Below are 23,287 nucleotides of genomic sequence, written 5' to 3' on the forward strand. Positions count from 1 at the left end.
GTGAAAGAAGTCCAGCAGAGACAAGCTGGTAAGCACAAACAGGAATGGAAACAACCAGTTTGCATACTGATCTTCGTATAATGACCCCCACCACCCTCACAGCTCACTCTTCCCCAAATAAAGACACATTGTTCAATGGCATGTTGAAAAGACGTGCTCGTCATTCTTAATAAACAACTAGAGTAAGAATACATAAGAGAAACAGGGTGGTATCTTTATATGATACACAAGTGTATGTTACAAGAATTCCATCAGGCACAGGAGCCTCAAGGTTTAAGGCCTCAATGTTAGGCCAAAAAAGAAGAGTGTGGTAAAGTTTGTACTTTTAACATCTAAAAACGTCACTTAAAGGTCTGAATAGAAATCGTTGGTTTGTTTCTTTTTTTTTTTTGTATAAATCACAACTGCAGTTCACTCTCTCCTCTTCCTTCCAAGATAACAGCAAATTAACGTCCAAGCACAAGAAAAGAAGATGCCTGCCTCTCCTCCACTGGCTGAGCAGGTCCATCCGTCATTCTCTAGGCTGCACGTGCTCCAAGGAGACAGAGGCCCCAGCCATCCAGGCCAATCCTGTAGTTCATGTTTTCTACATCATAAAAAAAACAGAGTCAACCAGCAGCTTTCCACAGCTCCCAGCTCGCAGGGGATATGCAGCCTCCAATGGTTCCAACAGTTTGGTGTGTTGGGTAGGATACACAATGGGTAGGTTTTCCTTTAGATTCTTTTAAAGAGAAGAAGCCTAAAAGGGCTTCATAACTACACCAATAAAAAACCAAAAACTTAGGCATCTCCTTTAGTGTAAAAGTCTGTACAATTTATCTTTGCTTGTCCCTCCCCCATCACCCCGCCCCACCCCTTCTGAGCCAAGAAGAATGCCTTAGTGCATGGTGCTGGCATTAGCCACGGCAAGAGCTTCCTGAATCTCTCGTATCACCAGGATCCGGGTGAGCATCTGCTCCATCTGCTCTCTGCTGATCGGCTGGATGGAATACCAGATAGGGCTGTTGGGGGCCACCACTGGCTCCGGTGTCAAGTAAAACGTGTCATTCCGGCCTTTCACACTCTGGGGGCTGCGTGAGGAAGATGAGAAATAACCAGACTAACAGAATGTCCTAGAAGGGAGAGACCGCCACTGTCCTCACCCCAGACTTCACAAATCCTGACAGTGAACAGCTGGCTGATGAGAAATGAAGGTACGGCGTTACATCTAGGGACAACAGTGGTCCCAAAGTTTTTAGGCCATGCCAAGGGTAAAAAGCCATGGTGATGACTACAAGAATCAAATTTTTATTTCACACTGGTAAGTATAACACACAGCTTTAGGGGTCTTTCAGAGTGAAGCAAGGATGAGGTATTTTCACATCCAGGCTAGCTGCAGACCCAGATATGCAGAGGAACGTTGACATTAATTATCAGAATCGTCATAATTTAAAGCCGAGTCCTTTGAGGCTTCCTCCAATCTCCATACCAAATCCTCATTTTTGTTCAGAAGCCGATTTGAATAGGACCCTAATTTCATCTCAAATAGTGGATGCTTCCACATGACTTGCTCGCAGAGTCACAGGCAGAACAGCGAGCTCATGCCAACACAGCAAACCTCTGGAGTGAGTATGCAATTAAGAGCAGCCAGTTCACAAATCAGGATTTGTCTCTTTTAAACATCAGTTCAACTTAGGTGCATCGGAGTAAACCCCACCCTCTCACATCAACGCCCCTCCCCATTTAAGTAAATGTAGAAACTGTGCCAGCAATAAAACACAGCCCTGAAAACTAGGCCAGCCACAAGACGCAGCTTAACAGTCACAGAAGACAAGCAACCATACATGTGAACAAGAGCTCTCACCATTTGAAGAGGTAGAAGTCATACAGCTTTATCGGACACCTCAGGGGGTTCTCTGGATTCTCAGTCTGCTCTGCATACATGTCATCTGTAACTACAAACCAGCCCCCCCCCGCCCCCCCAAGTCTGTCAGACACTGTATAAGTACATCAAACTGAGCAGTGCCATACGGTCTCAGCACTACTGAAGCACCTTGTTACCATGCAAGAGTTGGCAAGAGACATATGGCTGTTCCAGGGCAGAGGCACCTGGTTATAAATGCTCAAAGCATTATATGGAGAGCTTGCTTCATCCCAAGGTTGCTGAAGACCACAACCCATCTACGTCCTTCTTTCCATTTCTCCTCTACCTGTGCCCAAAATGAGAAAAATTTCTCTACTGAGACTGCAAAGCCTCAGATAAATCCCGAGTCTGTGCTTTTTAAGAGGACTGATGTACTTGCATATGGGTTCTATATGGGTTCACATGAGTCAAGATAAGAGAAGGACTCCCAAAGAAGTTTCCCCCTTTGTTCATAAGCACTTACACCCAACCGCCCCTTTGCCCATAAAAAACAAGAGTAACAAAAAGTTATCCTTAGCTCTTGATGAGTCCTATATGCTTCAGGTGAGGTATGTCTCCAGGCTTATTATTAGAAGGTACTATGCTCGCTCAGAGAGAACGCACAGAAAACCCACACTGCTAGGCTGAAGGCAATTGGCAGAGCCTTGGGTTCTTGTGGCCCTACCTGCAGACATCTCCAGGTTCATCCACTTCCTTCAAGCCCAGTAAGTAAGTATTCCCAAAGAAAACTTCCAGACACTACCTTTCTGTCCTGTCTGGTGTATGCCAAGAGGCTTCAGATAGCGGATACTCGTGCTTTTATCCTTGGGATTAGAAGGGTTCTTCTTGGTCTGCCTCAACACCTTGGAGAAGGCCAGCTTCATGTGCTGGTCTACTGTTTTCAACAGGAAGTATCTGAGCAGCAAGAAGAGAACACGGGACATTGAGGCAAGTAAAGGATACAGTCACAACAGCGAGGCAGTTATCTGAGCCATCATCATGAGCCAGCTGAAGCTCAAACCAACACTGCGTTAAAGACTGTTCCAGCAGCAAAGCATGCAACAGCCACAAGTTCAGTTTCCCCTCTGCTAGCTCATTTCCGTGTACTGCATCTTCTTTGCCTGATGGAGCTGCCACAGGGCCCCGAGCACAACCATTCAAAATTCATGATTTCACCCTGATCCAGTGCAGCAGTTTCCTACCAACCCTGTCAAGGCGTTTGAAGTTCTTTTATTCCCCAAGATTCCCAAAGACCTAAGTACTTACTTTGTATTAAAAAACATCAGTGTAGTGAGCAAGGTGGAAGGGGAGTGAGCTCCTAGCTGCTTACATTCCCACAGCATTTCTTCTGTTACATGACTGGAGAGGACATAACCTGCAAAAATTGGAAGTTAGCATCATGCCAGGAGACAGTCACAGCAGGAACACAGGAGCCTTTTATAGTCTGTAAGGTTTATATGTTCTCCAATACTTAAGAGGAGTAGGAGATCCTCACTGATGTCAAGATTCACTACTGTGCAAATAACTTCTAAATAGCAGGTATGGTTAGGAAACGCTTGTATACATACATCAACAACCTCTAGTTGCAGAGATTATGCTTCTGCAATACGCCTATACATCCCAGCCCAGAGAGAAATAAATATGCACTTAAACAGCTTTTAATTAATGGCTCAACTCCAATGCAGATGCTTCTAATCCAATAATATGTGAGAGCAGGCAGGCCAGTGTTACAAATCAGCTCTTGGCCCTGTGCGCAGCTTTAGTCAGCACACAGCGCCAAGTGATGTATTTGGACACATGAGTAATCCTTTGATTCTCAGATTTTTTTCTTTTGTGTAGAAGAGAAATACTATATTCCAAATACACAGATAAACAGAAAAACAGACAGCAGTATGAACTCTGGGGCTTGTGGAATGACAAAGCACAGATCAAACAGCCAGAGTGAAAACAAAAGGATTCCAAAACTCACGGTGCTACTTAGCCATCTAGCCTGTAACATCAGCTACCTTTCTGAACACAAGCAATAGCTTCTTCACTGACATCTAATCAGATCAAAGGGAATGACGTAATGAGAAACCAGGTTTCCATGGTCTGAAAATGCAATTCTTAATCTAGTTCTCATATGCAACTCTGTCAAAATCTGTCTCTTCTGGAACTGCTTCCCCCACCCCTGTTGCCATCATCTTCTAAACACAGGGCTGAGATGAGCTGCATTTGATTGCAGTATTCGAGGCTCTAATCACGCGTTGTTTTTTTCTTTGACACCCAGTTAGTCCTGCAGACCATATCCAATTGGCTATGCAGCAACGTGACAGCGTTGTATTACCTCCCAAAGTAACAATACATATGAGAGGCAAGGTGTATTAGTACTTCAGACGAGGAAGCTTGGTTCAGATCAAGGATCAGCTGGATTCCAAGTAAGCCAACCTCATGACACTACAAAGTCCCAACAATATGCCTTCTGATTGGTGACAGACTAATAGTCGTCAGCGACAATCAGGGCTAGAGCCTGACACGTGCAGTAACCCCAGCATTCACTACAGACGCAACATTTTTCTCCCTGACCAAAATGAGCTGTCTCAGGGACATTAAGTACTTCGAAAGGGTTTCTATTCAGACTACACTCATGCTGTAGTTTAAACATTCCAAACTCCAGAAAGTTTTAAAGTTCTTAAACAAAAGTTCTTACCAAGAGGGGAAACGCGGGGCTGTACGTCCTTGAGAACTTCATGCAGCCATTCAGTGAACCGAATATAGTAGAGATCTGAGAAGATGTCATCTACTCGGCCATTTTCAAAGAGATACTGTAAGAGATTCACAACATAGTTCAGTACAGTGGTAATGAGTATATTCTTCAGACCAGACCTTACCCTAAGAGCTGATGTACCCAGTTAGTCAAGCATTTTACAGCACAGCACTGAAGACTAATACCTTCTACCTACAAGAGTGAGGACCCTTGCACCAAGGCCAGTACAGGGCAGGTAATCTCAGTTACTATCGTGTGAACACTAAGACAGCAGGGAATAACCATCTTCAGAAGGAAAGCTGGTTGGATTTCACCTTTTGCAGTGAACACACCTAAAATAAGTTATTTCACATGACTGTCCTTTGGACACTACTTTTTCAGGTTAAGGAGAGAGATGCTCAATTCTCCTATCAGAGTTTAGCTCTGTTCCTGCAGCTTTTCCAGAAAGCACACTAATATTACCAGCTCAGACTTCCCACACCACACAAAGCTAAGTTCTTGCCTGTTAAAGCTTCAACTAGATCAAGTTTTGACACTGACAACTTCCTCAAACATCATCCAGCCCTTCTCCCCACATCAAAAAAACCTAAAAGGATTTATTATTCTCACCATGATATTGAACTCAGTTATTAACAGTTCTTCACAAACTTAACTCAGTAGGTGAAAGCATTGCTGTGCACTAATTACATTTCATCCAATTTATTTATTTATTTATTTTAAAGCAGAGACTTTTTTTTTTCTTATGAAATTCTTGGGAAGCTAAAGACAAGCCGCAGTCTCCATTTTTGTAACAGAGAATCTTCCCTATACATGCTAACAATATGCACAGCTCTGCTGCACATGTAGCCGTCCTCCCCCTACCTTCTGAATACACAGGAAGATATAGTAGAGCACATCTGGATCATAGGGTTCACCATCACCATTTCGAGCTTCTCGTGTCATTAAGCATAGACCATAATTCAGTTCAGCTACAGCTGAAGAGATGAGATCTTCCTGGAACCTCAGCAGCTGACGCCCTGGAAAAACAAAACAAAGCCGTATTATCTAAGCCATAAATTCATATTATGTCCCAATCTTTCAGAATGATTTCCCACATCTCCAGCTTCGCCTTTCTATCTAGCAGGCCCAGTACTACCTCATTCTCCCAGTATAATAAAAGAAAGCTGAAATAAATCAAGATCTTAGGCTGTCAAATCTACTAAAAGATAAACAGACAAGAATCCCATAGGAAGACTCTATGCCCTGCCAACTGCATGACTATTGCCTTCTTTTACCATGTCCACAGTGAAATGCTGCCCTGCAGCAGTAAGAAAACATCAGCTCTGTGACTGCCCCACCAGCTTGGCTGGCGCTCACAGCCATTTTGTTTGTCCATGCACCACAGTCACACAGTGCCCTTTCCTACTGCTGCCAGCCTAGGTGCCCAAGTTGGCTCAGCACAGAGCTAATACCTCCCTTGGAACATGTCCTATGGCAGCGGGAGTATGCAATAATTTGTACTGCAGAGTAAATCAAAGTTTAAATTTAAAAACAATCACTGATTAAACAAAGGTGTTTTCCAGAGCAGTACACAGCTAACATTTTAGTCACTCCTAATCCTACTTGAAAGGAAGGAAAGGCCATGTTGTCATGACACATACTTCCAATAGGTGCTAGCCTATTTTGGGCTTCTTTTTCCAGCTCAGCATTCTTGGTCTGTGCCCAGCTTTTCCACACTTCAAGCCCTTCTTCTGGCTTCAGAGAGTTTGGAAGTAGAAGTTCAGGTGAAGTTTGTGGCTGTGGCTGTGGTTCAACTTCGGCAACCTGAACAGTTTGAGCCTACGAAAGAAAACATTTCAGTTTATATATACACTTGAACATGCAACGGTTTGACAGAAAACAAGTAATGCCACAATACCTCTAGCCCCAGGATATTAGTCTTTTGCAACACTCCTCTCGAACAAGAAATTAATCCAAGGAACGCAACTTTTGCTGTCTAACCTGAATTGCTGCTCACAAAAGAGTATTTTGTCTCTCCAAGAACACTTTTATTTTGAAGGGACATATCAATAACCCCTTTAGCAAATCCACAAGACTTGCAGTTTGATGCATTTAGAAGTCCTACGGAACCTCACAGGAGACTTAACAGCCATGAGCCATTCTTGCTGCAACACCATTAAGAAGCGAGCTGCTACATTCAAAGGCAAGGATCTTCACAGGGCTAAACTCCTCTCAACAACAGACTTCTAGTCTCCCCTGAAATACCGAAATAGATCACTGTCTATTCTGAAGCCTTATTTGCTCTAATTCATTTTTCTCAGCTTCAGCTAACTTGTCACTCTGAACCACCACTAAAGTCCATCATGTCAGTACAACAAGAGCGGCCCAAGGCCCCTTGCAGAAACAGCCTTGAGTCACAACACCTATGCAGGCTGCCAGCCCCTGGCAAAATACTGCTGTGAGGACCAGCTACTATTCTGTGAGGAGCTACTGTATGACCTACTATAGGCCTAAAGGGTCTCCAGACCCTTTGGAAGTTTACTTTGCAGCAGGCCCTTAAGTCACGAAGAACTACCAGCTCAAACTGAAACTTATTTTACAGGCGATTGATGGCACCTATACAGAAAGAGCAGTGAGCCCTCCAGCTGCACTCACTCTGCATTCTTCACCACAGCTTCTCAATCCCGTGCCACAGAAAGTTTCATGGCTACCTCCATTAAGGAGATTAACTTGAAGCTTTACAGCCCTTACTCAACTTCTCAGTGGCACCCTGAATGTTACACAGACAGCAATTCCTACATCAAAACAGTTTTGCTTCCCTCTTCTTAAGAGGCAGCCCAAAAAGCAAGGCTTTGTTATAATGAAGTAACTTTTCCTTTGATACTGCCAAGTGTCAATCATCAGTGAAAGTTGCTCTGACAGTACTATAGACCACAATGAAAATGACATAGAGCCTTTAGTAATACCTATACCTTACTTAGTATAACAAAAAAACAGCTGAAGTGGCAAAGCCTGCAAGAGACTCAGACTGGAGCTTTCTGACTGCCTCTGGTTGTTTTTTCTTTTTGCATCAGCTCTTAATAGCTCTTTGCTTATCAGCCCCTGCATCAGCAGCAGCGAGACTACAACTGAAAGGGCCCAGCTTTTAACAAGGCAGATGGTGACAAAGTGTAAGTTGTCGAGCAAGCCTCTGCCTTAAAGAGGAGAGGACAGGAGTCCAAGGGTGAAATGACACCTTGTCTCTGTAGGAGCTAGGATTGAGCCTCCGCTCTCCTCCAGAGCGCTGCCCCATTACTCTCCAGAGAGCAGAAAGCTTTCCAGCCAGCCACCTCCATAAGCCCAACTTAAGGGACAATCTTCTGCCTGACCTTGCAGACACCTTGTCCAGTGTGAAGGCAGGCACACAGGATGGAGTTAATTCACCAAGCTGGCAGTTGCTTCTTAACTGACTTACATTTTTCACAAATAGACCAAAATAGCTGCAACTTGTCCAGATCCCACAGCAGGACAATGCCAGAGGACCGTGTGGGGCAAGCAGGCAAATTCCTTCTCAGTCTCACAGTTGTGAGAGGGACAACCCCCAGAAGTTTGATGTTCACCTCAGTAACAAGTCCCTCCTGGACCGGCCTCTGTATTTAGGGGCTTATACAACACCCAGTACTCCAGAGAACTGGGATCAGAAAACTGATACCCAAGAATTGCAGACCACTATGTGTTAGTAGAAGCTTCACAATTAACCATTAAAGAAATTACAGAGCCAATACCTTGGAAAGGATCCCAAGAATGCAGCTCATGCTCTTAAAAGACCCTAGAATAAATCTAAAAATTCTGTTTAGCAGAAAGGCAAAAAGTTCTATCAACTTAATTTGTTCAAGCAGCTGAAAGCAATGACATGATGATCTTTGAAGTACCAATACAGGGAAAAGATGAGGTACAGAAGGCTCTTTGAATGTGACAAAACAAAAAGCTGCCAACCAAACAAAATCCCACACATTACCAGACCCATAAGCTGTAGCTTAAAGTACAGCTTTATAAAAAGAGGGCATCCAGCACCTGCAAGTTACCTAGAGATGTGGGGAACCCTTTTCAGTGAAGACCCTGGTGGGCTATAGCCCACAATCAACTCAGAAACAATCAGACATGACTAAAGAAAGTAATCCTTCTTGTCTCAGTGCTTACTGATGAAGTAGAAGGCATATAAGCCTTTATAAAGCCAACAGTGTTATTTATAAACTGGAAAGAATTTATAACAACATTTATGCTAGCAGACTTAGATATTTTTGCCCTTATTCCATTCAGCAAAAACAGGCTCTGACAGATCAATCACTTTTCACTTTCTGGTAATAAAAGATAAATTACATCCATTTGCACATATAAGAGAGGCCATTAATAGCCCTAGTTATTCAAGTTTTAAAAGCCAATTCAAAATAATCTATGGCCTAAAGTTAGTAAAAGCCTTAAAAAAAAAAAAGCAACAAATTTGGCTGCCACGTTCGCCAAGCACTATGAAGAGGTTCTTACTTGCCCCTGCTCGTTACTGTGCTCTTGCACCAGGCATTTACCAGAAACAGGACATGGCGTTACAGGTCAGTACATCTGATCCATGACGTTTGCTCACAACTAGACAGATTTCAACACTTTACCTGGGCTCTGGGTCTGCTGCAGACTCCACGGGCTGTGTAACACAAAGTAACTGATAACCAGGTGACTAGCATATTTGACACCTTACTTCACTGCAGTCATCCCTGCCTGTCCACTGCAACCCCCAGAACAGCTCAGAAGACTGCAGACCCTGTACTACCTGCCATAAGGAAGATAGCAATGAGCATGTATGTTTTAATTTAAACTAGGAGTATCTATCAATTTATACTACGAAGATCAAGACTGTACGTTCTTTTGGGAAATTCTGAATCCTAGTTACGTACCAACATTAACACATCGCAGTCCTACACCAATCAGGAGTCAAATGCCCTACGTCATGCCCAGGCTACTGGGACAGACGCATGTCTGCTTCCTAGATACCAGCCCTCTGCTGGCATCCTCCCTCTCCACAACATTCACAAGTTGTTAATCACCAACTGAGACCGAGAAGCAGTTTTAACTTACTGAGCAAGTGACTTGTAGCTGCTGCTGTTGCTGACCCTGCTCTTGGGGTGTGGGCTGCTGCTGTTGCTGCTGCGGGTCCCATATGTGCACTGTCTGTGCTGTATTCTGGTACGTCCCTGCCACAGCCTGCACCGCCACTGGAATGTGGATGTTGCCATTCATAAACTGCGCTGGAAAGAGCGAATTAGCAAGAGTCTGCACCACTTCCTCGTGAGAGTTCTTCACTACTGAAGTACTTCCCACCATCTTATCCTTGTCATCTTCCAGCTTCACAGTAGCCAGTGTCGTTGGCGAGCCACTTACGTGGACGGCATTGTAGGCCTCCTGAGGGATGGCGATGTGGGTTATGTTTTGCTGCTGAAGGTCACCACGTGGCTGAGCAGAGTAAACGGGGATGGTCCAAGTCTCTCCAGTGGGGCTAGTAATGGTCCCAGTGGCACTGTACAGGTGGGCACTGTCCACTGTTAACAAGTCTGGCCTTAAAGAGACGTAACTTTGCTGCTGGCCCTGAGGAATGGCCAGCACTGTGGCAACTGGCTGCCCTGAAATAGCATACGATACAGTAATAGGCATATCCACTTTACGCTTCTTCACTGGCTGAAGGACACTAGCAGTGCTGATCCGCCGCTCTCCCTCTCGTGGAGAGCCTTGTTGAGAAGGTGGAGGTGACAGTGCCCCAACTGTTTGGATCTGTATCTGCTGGCCACCAGTAATGGCCTGTCCTGCCACAAGCTGGGCCTGGATCTGCTGGTGTTGTATATGTTCCTCCTGTAACTCCGCAGCCTGGATCTGTTGGGCAGTCTGCACATGCTGCACTTGGATTTGAGCTGCCTGCAGCTGAGATGGGCTGGGGCTCTGAAGAGATTGACTCTGTATTGTCTGGGACGCCTGCTGCTGCGCCTGGCCTTGGATCTGCACTTGGACCTGTATTGGTTGCTCCGAAGCCTGATGGACAGTGAGCTGTGGAGAGAGCTGCTGGGCAGAGACCTGCTGTGGTGCCTGCTGGACCTGGACCTGAACCTGCAATGACACCAATTCAACAGTTAGAGATCAGCAAGTGTCAGTGATTCAACAGCGGGGCCACCAACAGAGATGGCCCACGACTGGAGGTCTACACGCCAGGTCTTTTATGCTCAGTTTTATGATTCCACGTGTTAATCCATTACTAAAGATCTCAGGAAAATGAAACCAAGTTACTCTAGAAGTGCCTGGTTGAGAACAGCAATACAGTAGATGATGTGTTTGCTCAGTGTTGCACATGACTACACTTCTCAGCACAGACAGAACAGAACACCACGTGAGCTGCATCTCCATCCTCAAAGTTCTGTGGGCTCAAGCCAACAGACTGCATCCTTGGAAGCCAAAAGAGTCTTCAGAGCTATCTGCATTGCTAAAATGTTATTTCAGCGTAGGCCTTACAATAGCAAGACCTTAAGGTCACACACATTACAACTCTCATATAAAGCGTATCTGCTACAAAACACAGGAGCTCGCCTCATTCTTACTATGCTCTAAAGTTTGTTTTGCTGCCTTCAACCCCAGTCCCCCAAATGGCCGCAGGATCACTTGCCAGTGACAGGCAGTAAGAAATATGGGTAAGTTGAAACCAGCACTTGGCTCTTTCCGCATAAAGCACAGAAATATTATTTTGAAACCAATCACTAACAGTAACACTACACAAGCAGGTGTCACCACAGAAAGCTGCAAGTTCAGCCTGAATCTTTGTCATCCGCTAAGGGGCAACACTGCAGCATTTGTTTTTTAAACTTCAGAAGTAATTCTTTGGCAGTGATAACTAAAACCAATTCTTTTTTTCATTATTTACTTATTCCATTTAATTCTATTTCTTGTCCAAATTATTCAGTTGTATTTTCTAGCTCATGCACTTACACAATGCTGAATAACACGGACAAAATATTTTAAGACTTGGATTCAAACACAGTTCCTTTAATTTTAGGGAAAAAAATAAAAAAAATACATCACACCCCCTCACTTCAATGCTCATTTGTCCAAGGTCTATCACACTATCTAGCAGCAGTCCAGGACCAGACTTAAAGCTAGGAGTCAGGGGTAGCCCCTAACACAAAGTTCAGGTCTCAGGAACTTCACATGCCAGACCTCGAACCCAACCCAGCTGGTATCTTCACTGCCAGGGCACCAAGTGAGGTCCACGTGCCTCATCCAGACACTTCACCACTCTGTCCCCATACATTTACACAGCCACTTTGTTGCATTTGCCTTGTCCTAGAAGTGATCTCCGAGGTTCCCAAGATCATCTGCTTCTCCAGGCTTCCTTAATACTATATCTTAAGGGACGGAATTAATTACTTTACTCCTTTCAAATCCAATGGAGAGATGTAGAGCTTTGTTAGTGGCACCTCTGAGGGCCATATGAAGTTTGGAGCCAACAAAGATTTATTTAGTTGTAAAACTGTCTTCCTATTCATCATGTTCTCTCACCCTTTTCTACCTCACTTTCGAGGTCGTCAAGCCTGGCAATACCAGAAAGAGCTACCACCCAGGTTTGCATTGCACAGATACACGAAATCTCACTTCCCAACATCACCTCTAAGAAGTCTTTTAAAATCTTAAGGATTCATTTGCAGCCAATTAAGAATTGCTAAGGAAAAAAGAGGGATAGAAAAATGCATCACTTGCAGACCAGCTTTATAAGTCATCTCCTGTTAAGAGCTAATTCCATTTCCATGAAAAATAGGGAATTTTACAGGTTCCTGCTGGGAATTATATGCAGTATACTGTAATCCAGATGACGTGGACTTTCTATAATAATTTCCTGCAAGGTAACAAAAAAAATATGACCTTGTATCAGCATGACAGTTTAAAAAGCTGCACCAATGAGTGATTTGATCAGGCAGTTAATTGAAAAAGATGAAGTCACCTATGGGATGCTTCTTCAGTTCTATTTGATACTCTTATACTGCCCTACAGCACGAGTACTGCCTTGGCCCAAGCACAGATCCCAGTTAAGAATTCAGTTTAAGAAAGCCAGTTTCAATTACACCTCTAATGCAAGTATTCTCCAAAATACCTGATTTTAAGAGCCACTAATACAGTCCTTAGTATTAATTTAAGTCTTTGTTCAAAAGATTACCTGCAAGGTAATGTCCAAGACTAGACAAACTAAAATGCATTACTGCACTGATATATTTTCAGTTTCACATAAGAAGCATTTGCTTTATCTACTAGGATGCAAAATCATGTCACAGAAGGAAGTAAATGTGTCATTTATCCTGTACTTCTGCAGTGTGTTTTCAGAACCTGCACAGGTTGACTGAGAACACCCTAGAAGTACCATCACCTTCTTTCCATACAAAATTTTACATTATAGTTGATGTTACTGCTGTAACATACACAAAGACTACATATTTGTTGTTGCTAGCAGTAAGAATTGAAAGTCTGCTCCTGCACTGAAACTGTGATACACATTTTATCACACAAGTGCAATTAGAAAGGTAATGGAATAGAATTAAGCAGGAGGCATGGTCAGCAAAAGAGGCATGGTCTAAGAACAGACCCGACAAGACAGCATTTTCTTCCTCCCGCTTTTACAGAATAGGGTATTTCAGTTGGAAGGGACCTATAATGATCATCTAGTTCAACTGCCTGACCACTTCAGGGCTGACCATAAGCTAAATCACGTTATTAAGGACATTGCCCCAAGCCTTTCAGTGTCTAAGAGGCATTTGGACATCGACCATCTCTCCAGGAAGCCTGTTTGGGTGTTTGACCACCCTCTTGGTAAAGAAATGCTTCCTAATGTCCAGTCTAAACCTCCCCTGGCACAGCTTTGAACCATTAACCATTTTATAGCATAAGCCTACTGTCTCTAAAAGTCATGGGCAACTTCCATCACTTTCAGCAGATGAGCAATCATGACCTGAGGCCCTATGATACCCTCCCCGGACTAAATCCTACGCCCTACACAACCAGCATGTCTTGCTACTGCTTTAGAGTTCACACAGTACTACTGTTAACACCCAAAGAACGAGTCCAGACCCAAATAAGATGAAGTCAGACTCCAGAATCATTGGAAGTTCTCCATGCTGCAAACTGCAGACATCACGCTTCAGACTAGAGACTGCTCCTATTTAAAAGAATAGTGGAGCTCTACCTACCGCACATTATGTGTCCCTTGTGAGTTACACATCCATTTTTAACAGCTGTATTTTGCAGTAGATTCCTCCCTATTTTCAAGTAGGTTGTACCCAGGAGCACTACAAGCATTCATTTCAGATTTACCCACTCAAATCCAGTCTGAAACCCGAGCTTCTTACACTGACCTCATTGTCCAACTTGCTATCTGAGAAAAAAAGGACAAAGGACTACAATAAACATCAGCAGCAGTTCACTTTTTAAAAGACTGTAAAATGAGGAATGCTTTAAATTTACAGGCCAAGACCAACAGGGAGGACTTTAAATCTTCACCTTATGCTGAAGATTAAAGCGCGAACATGTTATGCTGGGAATTCCTGGGTTATACTGGTACAAGGAACATGCCAAGTTACCAGTACTGAAAACCTGCTTATTGCCAGAAGTTTGGATCTAACAGCATGAAAAGAATCACTTCCCAGCAGGCTACCATCACAAAGAAAAATGCCTTTTTACCATAAAATAGCTAAAAGTTGGACCAAGTACTAGCTGACTAGAGAATTAAAAGCGTGAGAAGTCAGGCCTGCATCATAACAGGAGGGCAGAACTAAATTTTTAAGATTCCCCTAAAGGCAATCTTCTGTCACATTAAGCTCAAATATATATTCTGTCTACAACCAAGCACACACAAAGAGAAAATAAATAATTCCATGAGCATGAGAATAGCTGAAGCCTGGTTTCCAAAAGTTTGTGTTTGGTTTTTTTTTCCTCCTGGTTGATAGACTAACTCCAACAAACTTTCAAGTAGGACTCATAACATGTCTGTCCTGTGTGGATTCTCTGCCCAACAAGAAATCAGACTGCAGAACTGCAGTTCTTAAACAATTAAGTTGAAAGAATTCCCAAGCAAAGAAAATCTCATCTGTAGAATGACTGGATTACCTAGTATTTCCTAAAACCTAACTCCAAATAAGCACGCATACCAACTCTTGCCTGTATGGATTTTCTGATATCTAGCTTGCTCTAGAACACCTGACAGGCTCTTAAGCACCCCTTTTCACAAACACATCTCAATTATTTTTTAGCCCGATTTAAGGAGAGAAGGTTTAAAATACACCTTTCTCAACAACTGTCCTAAGCTAAAGCAACTCAAGCATTCAAAACTAACACTGTAATAACGAGTTCCTTCTAACGTTATGCCAGAAAGCACACATACAAGTACAAAACAGACCTGAAGCACATAGAGTAGGTGAAAAGACTGATCACTGAAGTAGCAGGAAATGTTGGAACTTGTTATTCAACTACTTTACAGGAAGTCCTTTGCTATCTATCTAAGTAAACAAGGTCTACGGGGAGTGTACAAGTCAGCTTTTCAGAACAACTGCCAGACAGATTCTCACTGCAGGTTTTTCCTCTGCTCATTCATCAACATCAGAGAGAGAATTCCACAGGCCAAATTAGGCCTTGTGTGTGTTTGAACAGTTACAATATCAAGATCACGTTGTCAAGCTGTACACTGGAGCAGGATTTAGGCCCGAGACAGTTAAAACACGTGAACCAGGGAAAACAAAACACCTTACCTCTCAAAGAGGAACCTACTTCCACACACAAGTAGCTGCTACCTTGAAAACACCACTCTTGACTATAAACATTATTTGAAGTGGCACACTCAGCCCTAGCAAATGTTAATTAATATCAGCTGCTACACTAATATCTTCTGGAAAGCTTTTCAAAGGTAAGGTAATAGGAGCCCTACCTTCAGGCTAAACTTCAGAACCAAAACTGAGGCGGGGGAAGCTGCATCCATCAGAAGTGAAGGAAAGATACATTCTGTGCAGAGCTTGACATAAGATTTTCTTCTGAGCTACTTAAGGGCATCTTTCCCCACCTTATGTCATTAATAATGCCCAGCTTCCTATAATGGTCTGAAGTCACAGAATAGACTGGAGGAAGACTGAAAAAGCTGAACAGTAAACCCATACGGACCTGAGCAATTAGAAAGGCACAAACCATAACTGAAAGACACTTTACATGTAACCATTCCCTATATAGTTCTGCACTCTTGCTCATCTGTGGCATCCTCCCCACAAGCCCCATCCAAGAAGTTCCTGCCACCCAGCCATCAGACTCTGTCTTAAAGAAAGATGAAATTGAGGATCTTCCCCACATGCACTGTACATATCCTAACCGGAGCTGATAAAACTCTTACTTGACTGAAGCAAAACACAGCCCTTCCCAGCCACTCTCTGATGCAGCACACGGTATGACAACTTGACATACTAAACTCTTTCTTAAGATCATTAATGGCACCGCTGTGACACTGGGCACGGAAGGCGCTCCAAGACACTTGTACTGTAGCACTGACTAGTATGTAACCCAACAGTTGCATCCACTCAGTCTTTAAAATAAACGTTTGGCAACAGCCTGTTGAACCTTTTAGGCAAGAAAACCCTAAGGTGACAACTTCTTCAAAGGGGAAATTTATTTTGCCAGGATAAATAAAAGCAGCAAGCAGTCACGCACTGCCTTTGGTTGTTCACAGCAAGTAAAATCTAGGATGAAACCTGAGCACCATCTGTCTATCTCTACGATCGTGCTGTTGTCATCAGCACTTGCAACCCTGAGGTCATCTGACCGGTCATATTATTAGTCACCTTCAGCACCATTGTCACACTGCCAGACATAAGTGTAGTCATTCAAAGGGTCTTCCACTGATTTGCAATTGGATTAGCAAGAACTAAACAGATTATCAAGTCAAGTACTAGGATGACATAAGTTTGATCAAAAGCTAAAAGGCTTCAGCGGATGACCAAAATTTCTCATAATAGAACACAAGCAGCATTTTAGCAAAGCAAGCCAGCTGGTCAGGTGCACTGCTGTAGTGGAACACAGTCACCCCAGAATCACAACAAAATCCAGCGTTGTTCAGACACTGCTCTGCTACTACTGCTACTGCAGTGATAGTCTTGAGACAGGTGAACTCTAAATCATGGGTTTAACGTAAACCATGTCTCCATAAGAAATCTTGAAATACAGAAAAATACTTTTGCAAAGGGGTAAAGACATGTCTCTCCACCCCATCCTTGCAAAAAAAAAAAACAAACCCAAACAAACAAAAAAACCCAAAAACCCCAACCAAAACCTCGCGATAACTCTGAGCTAGCTGTTGAAATACATATGAATCCAGATGCACTGCTGACGAACAAAAGCTGCAGCCATATCTAGTACCAGATGTGCCACCTAAGTATTCTGGGGGTTTGTAACATCCTAAAGTGAGTGGCAGAGAAGGCAACACAAACACCAATTATGATCTGTACTGACAGATGTGAAACCAGATATTTTAAAGTAGAGTCACACCAAAAACAAGGGGGAGAGACTGGATGACGTTCTTTAGGAAAACTGCTGAAATCTTGACTTTCATCAGGTATTTTTCATATTCAGGGTGCAGGCCATTCAGTTTAAAAAACAGGAACAGGTCTCTGGCAGCAACTCTATGGTTATTTTCAAGAAGGTCAGGAGATTAGTTTTCTCTGGAGCATATGATACATGACCTCTCTCCCTATCTCTGTTACTAGAAGACTTGCAAGGGTCAAGCCTGAACTTTGAGTAGTTCTGAAAGGAGGCAGCAGCAGGAGAAAAAAAAAAAAAGAAAAAAAATCCTTCTGACTTTTACAACTGGTTTGGGGGCCTTCCACATCTTCAAGCCTGAGGCACCCAAAAGAAGGTAACTCTCCTAGTTCTTCCACTGAAAAATGAAACTTCTCCCAAAAAAAAGGGCTAGCCAGCAGAACCAAAAGCACCGTTAATCAGTTTTAAGAGACTCACACAGAGTCATGTCTCTGAAACTAGAGGCTTTTATTCTTCAAATGCCTTACGACACAAGTTACTGTAGGGCAACAGGTTACAGAAGTCCCAGTTAGGCATTCATTTACTCAATAGAAAGAGTAATTGGAGACGAGTTACCCAGTGAAAGAGGCAAGTTTGTCTTTGCTGTAGGATAAAAGCATGCAAGTGAGCTGTTAGCACAAGTCTACTGCACTGCAGCAAGTTCACACTACCTTATCTCCAGTCATTTGTGTCTCCATACCCTCATTTGTTGCAAAAGAAGAGAGCTCACAACTTTACATTCATGCTACAGAAGGCAAAAGATTCATATCTGAAGTGTCACAGAATTACAGCTGTAGACAGAATTCAGCTGTTTGGAGACATATCATAAGAAAACCTTAATAAATGCCCTGCCACCTATAAACTCCTATTTCATAATTTGAGGTTTGAGGACCAAAGCAGTTATCCCAAGTTACATGTTTGGGTTTTTTTTTTTCCCTCTCTGGTGCCGGATTTGCTCATTTAATACTTAATAAAAAATTACTGCAATACCTATTAAAAAAAATAAATGGAGAAGACTCCTTCCACCGTGAAAAGGGATAATCTACCTTGACATGTATGCATCTTTTAGAGTTCCTTTCCCGAAAGGTATCTTCCCCTAGTTTATATAATAAGTTGACTCCCCCGCTTTTCGCCCTGACTTAAAAGCCAGTTCAAGAACTACAACTTTTAGAATGTTCAAACAAAAAATTTTAAAAGAGTACGGATTGCATTAAGAAAAACCTGAAGGTGAGTTAGATCCCACGACCACCCTGAACAACCAGATGAAGTAAGACCAGCAGACGGGGGTGGTATTTATAGCAGCTTCACAGAGAATGCAAGGCTTCGGGGAGCTGTGCACATGCCAGAACTGTCAACCATTTCTCCAGTAGGTTACACCACGACATTGCTATGTATGCTACTCCTCCTACAGCAGGGCTCAACGGAGGCACAGTCAATAGAGAAATTTACTACCAAATTCCTTAAGCGAAAGACAAATAGTGCTGTTCTATATAAAGTTAATTGGGCCTGCTTATTAAGTGCTTGCCTGTGGTTTCAGGTTAGACAGTAGCTGGCTCTGAACACCGCTCCATGGGTTAGCGAGTCACATATACGTTTAGAGACAATTTAAGATGCTTACCTGGACTTGCTGGGGTTGCTGAACCTGTATCTGCTGCTCCGGCTGAGTTTGCTGCTGGACACTGGTTGTCACAGGACAAGCAAGTTCAAGCAAAGACCCAGCCACCTCTGTGCTGTCTGTGTAAATGCAGTTGCCACCCTGCTGATACACCATGGTGGTGGTGGCTGTCTGCTGAAACTCCTGCAGAGCTTCCGGCCCCTTGGAAGCAAGGGAGTCCAGAAACTCCTTCATCCTGTGCTGGGGGATCGTTCGCGCCTTCACACGGATGTATTCTTCAAAGGAAATGGTGTTCTCCAGAGAATTATTCATATTGCAAGGTCCTTAGGGTTCCTTAAGGAAAGAGAAAGTAAAGTCTTAACTACAGCACTCCTTTGTTGCAAGGATATTCCCAATTCCAGTAATTAATTTCTCATACCAAGTACCGTATGAAAACTAGCAAACATGCATAGCCAGATGCCCAAGACAGATGCTTTGATTTTACTTGGGTTTATGAGGCATCTTGTGCTACTATACATTTCTGAGATTAACCCTTAGCAGCTCAGGGAAGTCTGAACAATAACCAGGTGTAACTGTAGTACTATTTGAAGAGTTCACTGCCATGTAAAGTCTTGTAGCATTGTACTGCACCCAGACCACGCGATTCCCTTAACAGATGAAATCAAGTCACACATTTAATTTGTTGGCAGCATGCAGTATTAGTGAGAGAAGCTTAGAAATCAGTATCTGTGGCCCTGCTTTGCAGCCACAGAGGTGGGAGAACCGAGCAGTATGCTTCATCAGGCCATGCAGTTCTATTCTAGGCAGCTGATGGGAAGCACAACGGAAGAGGATCAGATGCAGCATTCAGCCCACTGCTATTAGGACTAGGACAGCCTTATCGATTCGAGTATAGCAAGCAAAAGGAGAGCACTGGAATGAAGAGATTCCGCAAACAGGAAACTATACACATGGAGAAGCAGAGCTCTGGAAATGACAAAGGCAACAGCAGCATCAGTTCTTGATGTCCTTTTAATATAGGAAGAGGTTAACATGAAACATGCCATGTATGAAGACAAGAGAGAGAGAAAAAAAAAGAAATCAGATGATCAGGGAGGAAGTGAGAACAAGGAAGAAAAAAACAAAAAAAAAACGCCAAACACAACAAAAGAGATTACTCCACCTGAGAACATTAGACAGCTCTAGGGTATACTCTGACAGCATTCTTCTGTTATTGACTTATCTTGTTTAAACCCACAAATTGTTTCTGCAGTGAGTATACTGGTTGTTTCTAAAGCACTAATTAGTCTTGATAAAGTATAAATAGATTTGAGCTATAACACTACCAGATACTGAGATGGTTGTGAAAAAGATGTGAAACGGCACAAGATTAGGACTAGAAGAGGCAATTCAGTACTACTACAGCAAGCTGTGGAAAGGTAGAAAAAGGGACAAACATCACTATGTGTACATTATGACTGTAGTTCTGAAGAGAACAGGTGTGAAAAGCAGAACCGTATGTATCATTTCACCATGATTTAACAAAGTGGAACCAAGACAGAAATATGTGGTTGAACATAAGACTGCCAACAGCCTGTGTGAAAATGGGAGCTAGTTCTAGGCTCTCAGTGGCACTCAAGCATATTCCGCAAGTCCAACTCCAATTTCCACCAAAATCAGTGGGAGCTAGAGCAAATTCTAACCACTCTTTACTGTTACGTGACAGCAGTCTAAACACACAGAAGTTTTTGTTTACATGGAGGAGGTTCATGGCTAGTGCATTGGACCAGGCTCACAGGAGAAAGAATGAATACCAAAGGTAAGGGGAATACATGAGGCAACTTGCGCTTTATCTACAGTTTTTAGAGTTATTAAGCAACATTTGTTGCTGTATGAGATTACTACAGAAAATATTCCTAAAACATGTATCAATGTTTAGTAAAGAGCACCAGCTAACAGCATTCACTTAGTAAACACAACAACGCTGTAAAAATCAGCATACAGAAGGTCCCATAGAACTCAGGGCTGGACAGAAACACAATTCTCCTGCCTTTCAGATATTCTGGTCTGACACATTTTCAAGCCAGCTGTGCGTGATAGAACCAGTAAGACTATTCACTTAGCTGCAGAGTGAGGTTTCCTCCAGGAGCCACGCAAGCACAAACTAAGTACCTCTGTAAGCTCAACCTTCGCCTTTCCCCACCAAAGGGGCAGCGTTACTGACTGCTCAGTCAATACTCTACACCTCCACAGGACACATTGTTAACCCTTTCCCAGGTGACCATACATCCAAGCTGGAACCGATGGAGAACAGTCTTGTTAGTGCATCCTCAGTGACTCAGACAGGACCTACACCAGGCACACTTGAATGCATCTTCCATCTAATTGTAAGATGCTCCATTACATACTCGGAAGCTGGAAAACAGATTTTGAGCAATTAACTTGTCCTGATTTCCTACTTCAGACTTGCAAATATTTGATTTCAATACTACATTGAGGCTTTCAGAAGAGCACAAGCATTTTGCACGTCCACTTTGAGGTGCACTAGCAGACACAGCTTTCAGAGGGAAGACTCCTCTGAGGAATAAACCTCAAGAATGCCAGGCTGGGAACCCAGAGGTGAACACTACAGGTGCTCTTTGAGATTATATGCTATCTGACAGCTAGATGCTGCTGAATAGGATGGACTCACCTCTCAGCAAAGGTCCTGCCTTCTTCCTTTCTCCTGCATTGGTGCTTATTACGTTGGAACGGCTCAGGGTATAGTTATTCACCTTCTGTTAATCTTGCCAAGGGAGAGAGTGGGGAGGTCAGCAGGGCCACTATTTTCAACAGCAGCTATCCATTAGCCCTCGTGCTTTTACTTTTTGGAACTCCAACCCTTATGTCAAGAGCTGCTCACAGGTACATTGTGCCCCTGTCCAGCAGAGACCAGAAGCCACCACAAACCCAGACGCATAAGCAGCAGGCACAAAGATCAAAAAGAGGTCCACCACCAAATTGTCACCTACCTCTTCCAACCACCAGGAAGCAGAACAAACACAGCATTAATTTCTTAGATACAAGTCCTTGACCCTGCTTGGCTGCTCCATCTTAATTAGTTCTTTTTAGCATCAAAATCAAGAGCCAGCCTTCCCCTGTTAGCAAATCTTCCTCTGTCACAAACTGTCAGAAGGAATCTCTCTTTTCCTCTCTTCTAACATGGAAAAATCTTGCTTTATAATTGCTTGAAGTTACTACACTGAGAGCCGCTAACGCCTAAAACAGTTAAATGCTCATCTGAGCCACTGCAGCACTCAGTGTGCCAACCATGGACCAGAACCCCACTGCGCCACGTGGTATTTGTTCCTGCTCCGGAAGAGCAGCAGGATCTTCCTTTGGTTTTCTCTACAGCTCTACAACTCTGGCAATCAGAAAGGAGCTAAAGACACCGCAGGTAACAGTGCAGTCTGAACTAAGTTTCTCCCACAGTCGCTACTGTTAGTTTGAAGGCTGCGTGGAGTTACTTAACTAAAAGCATTGAGCTCCTCAAAAATGCACTTTACAGAACCCTTCGCAGCAGTAGAGGTACCAGATCTAACAAAGAGTCAGGAAAGTAATGCTGTACTCCCCCCGAATTTTATTTATTAAAACTAAACCCACCTGCACTTATGACAGAAAACCTCTTTAAGGCTCAAGTGTGCATTCAACATGCTTTTGTAGGGCAACATACACAGCTTGCTGCTGCAATTGCCACTTTTACTGTTAGTCATTAAGACATACTAATTTATGCATTCCATTTATCCTGTAGACCTGCATTAGGAACAGCAAACACCCATCTTCACTAGATCTCAGCAGCATGTTTTTAATACTGCATTTTAAAATAAAGAGATAGCATCCAGGCAATAAGCTTTCTGCAATAAAGGGAGGTAATTCCTCCCTGTTCATCAAAACTGCATTTTTTTCCAGGAAATAGGCTGAAGAAACTCCTTGAAGATCATGAGCACATACGGTTAGTTCATAAAACTTAGACTGAGGTTACTGAAAACACACACACAACTTGCAGCATGTGGACAATCTGGACTCACCAGTCACCATGTTGCATGTATTTCTGCTGCTCTTGTCCTGAGCTCTTAGACTTGTAACGTTCTGGAGAAGACAGAACAAAGAAGCCCTTTCCATCCCCAGTTCCTCTTTCTTTATTAAAGCCATTTTATTTTTAAAATGTATTCCATTAAGAAAAAAAAAAAAAAAATCGGGAAAGAAGGATATGATCATCCACACAGCTAGCAGTTCCTACTGAAGGGATTGCAAGATGCCCAATTCCTAACCATTGTATCCCTGTGTTACTGGGAAGGAGCGTGTGAGCACATCTGTCACGGGGCGCAGAGCACCGTGCGGTGACAGGCGCAGCGCAGCCGGTGACACCGGAGTTACTGGAAGACAGAACTTAGAACAAGGCAGCAGCAGTGACCGTATCCAGACGTCCCCCCCGTTCCCCCCC

The 23,287-nt window shown here is 43.2% G+C and overlaps 1 protein-coding gene across 1 annotated transcript; it reads right to left on the reverse strand.

Annotated features, from left to right (window-relative positions):
- Positions 1 to 141: 141 nt before the first annotated feature.
- On the reverse strand, positions 142 to 22,932 carry QRICH1 (glutamine-rich 1). Its single transcript, XM_009892530.1, has 10 exons — positions 22,872 to 22,932; positions 18,829 to 19,158; positions 9,714 to 10,733; positions 6,269 to 6,446; positions 5,490 to 5,644; positions 4,572 to 4,686; positions 3,149 to 3,257; positions 2,646 to 2,797; positions 1,844 to 1,934; positions 142 to 1,070 (listed from the first exon to the last, which is right to left on the reverse strand). Exons 2-10 carry the CDS (start codon positions 19,135 to 19,137, stop codon positions 878 to 880), a joined length of 2,322 nt encoding a protein of 773 aa, XP_009890832.1. The 5' UTR covers positions 19,138 to 19,158; positions 22,872 to 22,932; the 3' UTR covers positions 142 to 877.
- Positions 22,933 to 23,287: the final 355 nt, after the last annotated feature.

The sequence above is a fragment of the Charadrius vociferus genome, unplaced genomic scaffold (assembly GCF_000708025.1).
Source record: "Charadrius vociferus isolate BGI_N301 unplaced genomic scaffold, ASM70802v2 scaffold119, whole genome shotgun sequence".
Classification (NCBI taxonomy): domain Eukaryota; kingdom Metazoa; phylum Chordata; class Aves; order Charadriiformes; family Charadriidae; genus Charadrius; species Charadrius vociferus.

Coding starts and splice junctions, on each gene's coding strand:
- QRICH1 (XM_009892530.1), bottom strand. CDS start 19,137: ATGAATAATTCTCTGGAGAACACCATTTCCTTTGAAGAATACATCCGT. Junction 4,687..5,489: donor TCTTCCTGTGTATTCAGAAG/GTAGGGGGAGGA, acceptor AATCTCTTACAG/TATCTCTTTGAAAATGGCCG. Junction 3,258..4,571: donor GCCCCGCGTTTCCCCTCTTG/GTAAGAACTTTT, acceptor CAATTTTTGCAG/GTTATGTCCTCTCCAGTCAT.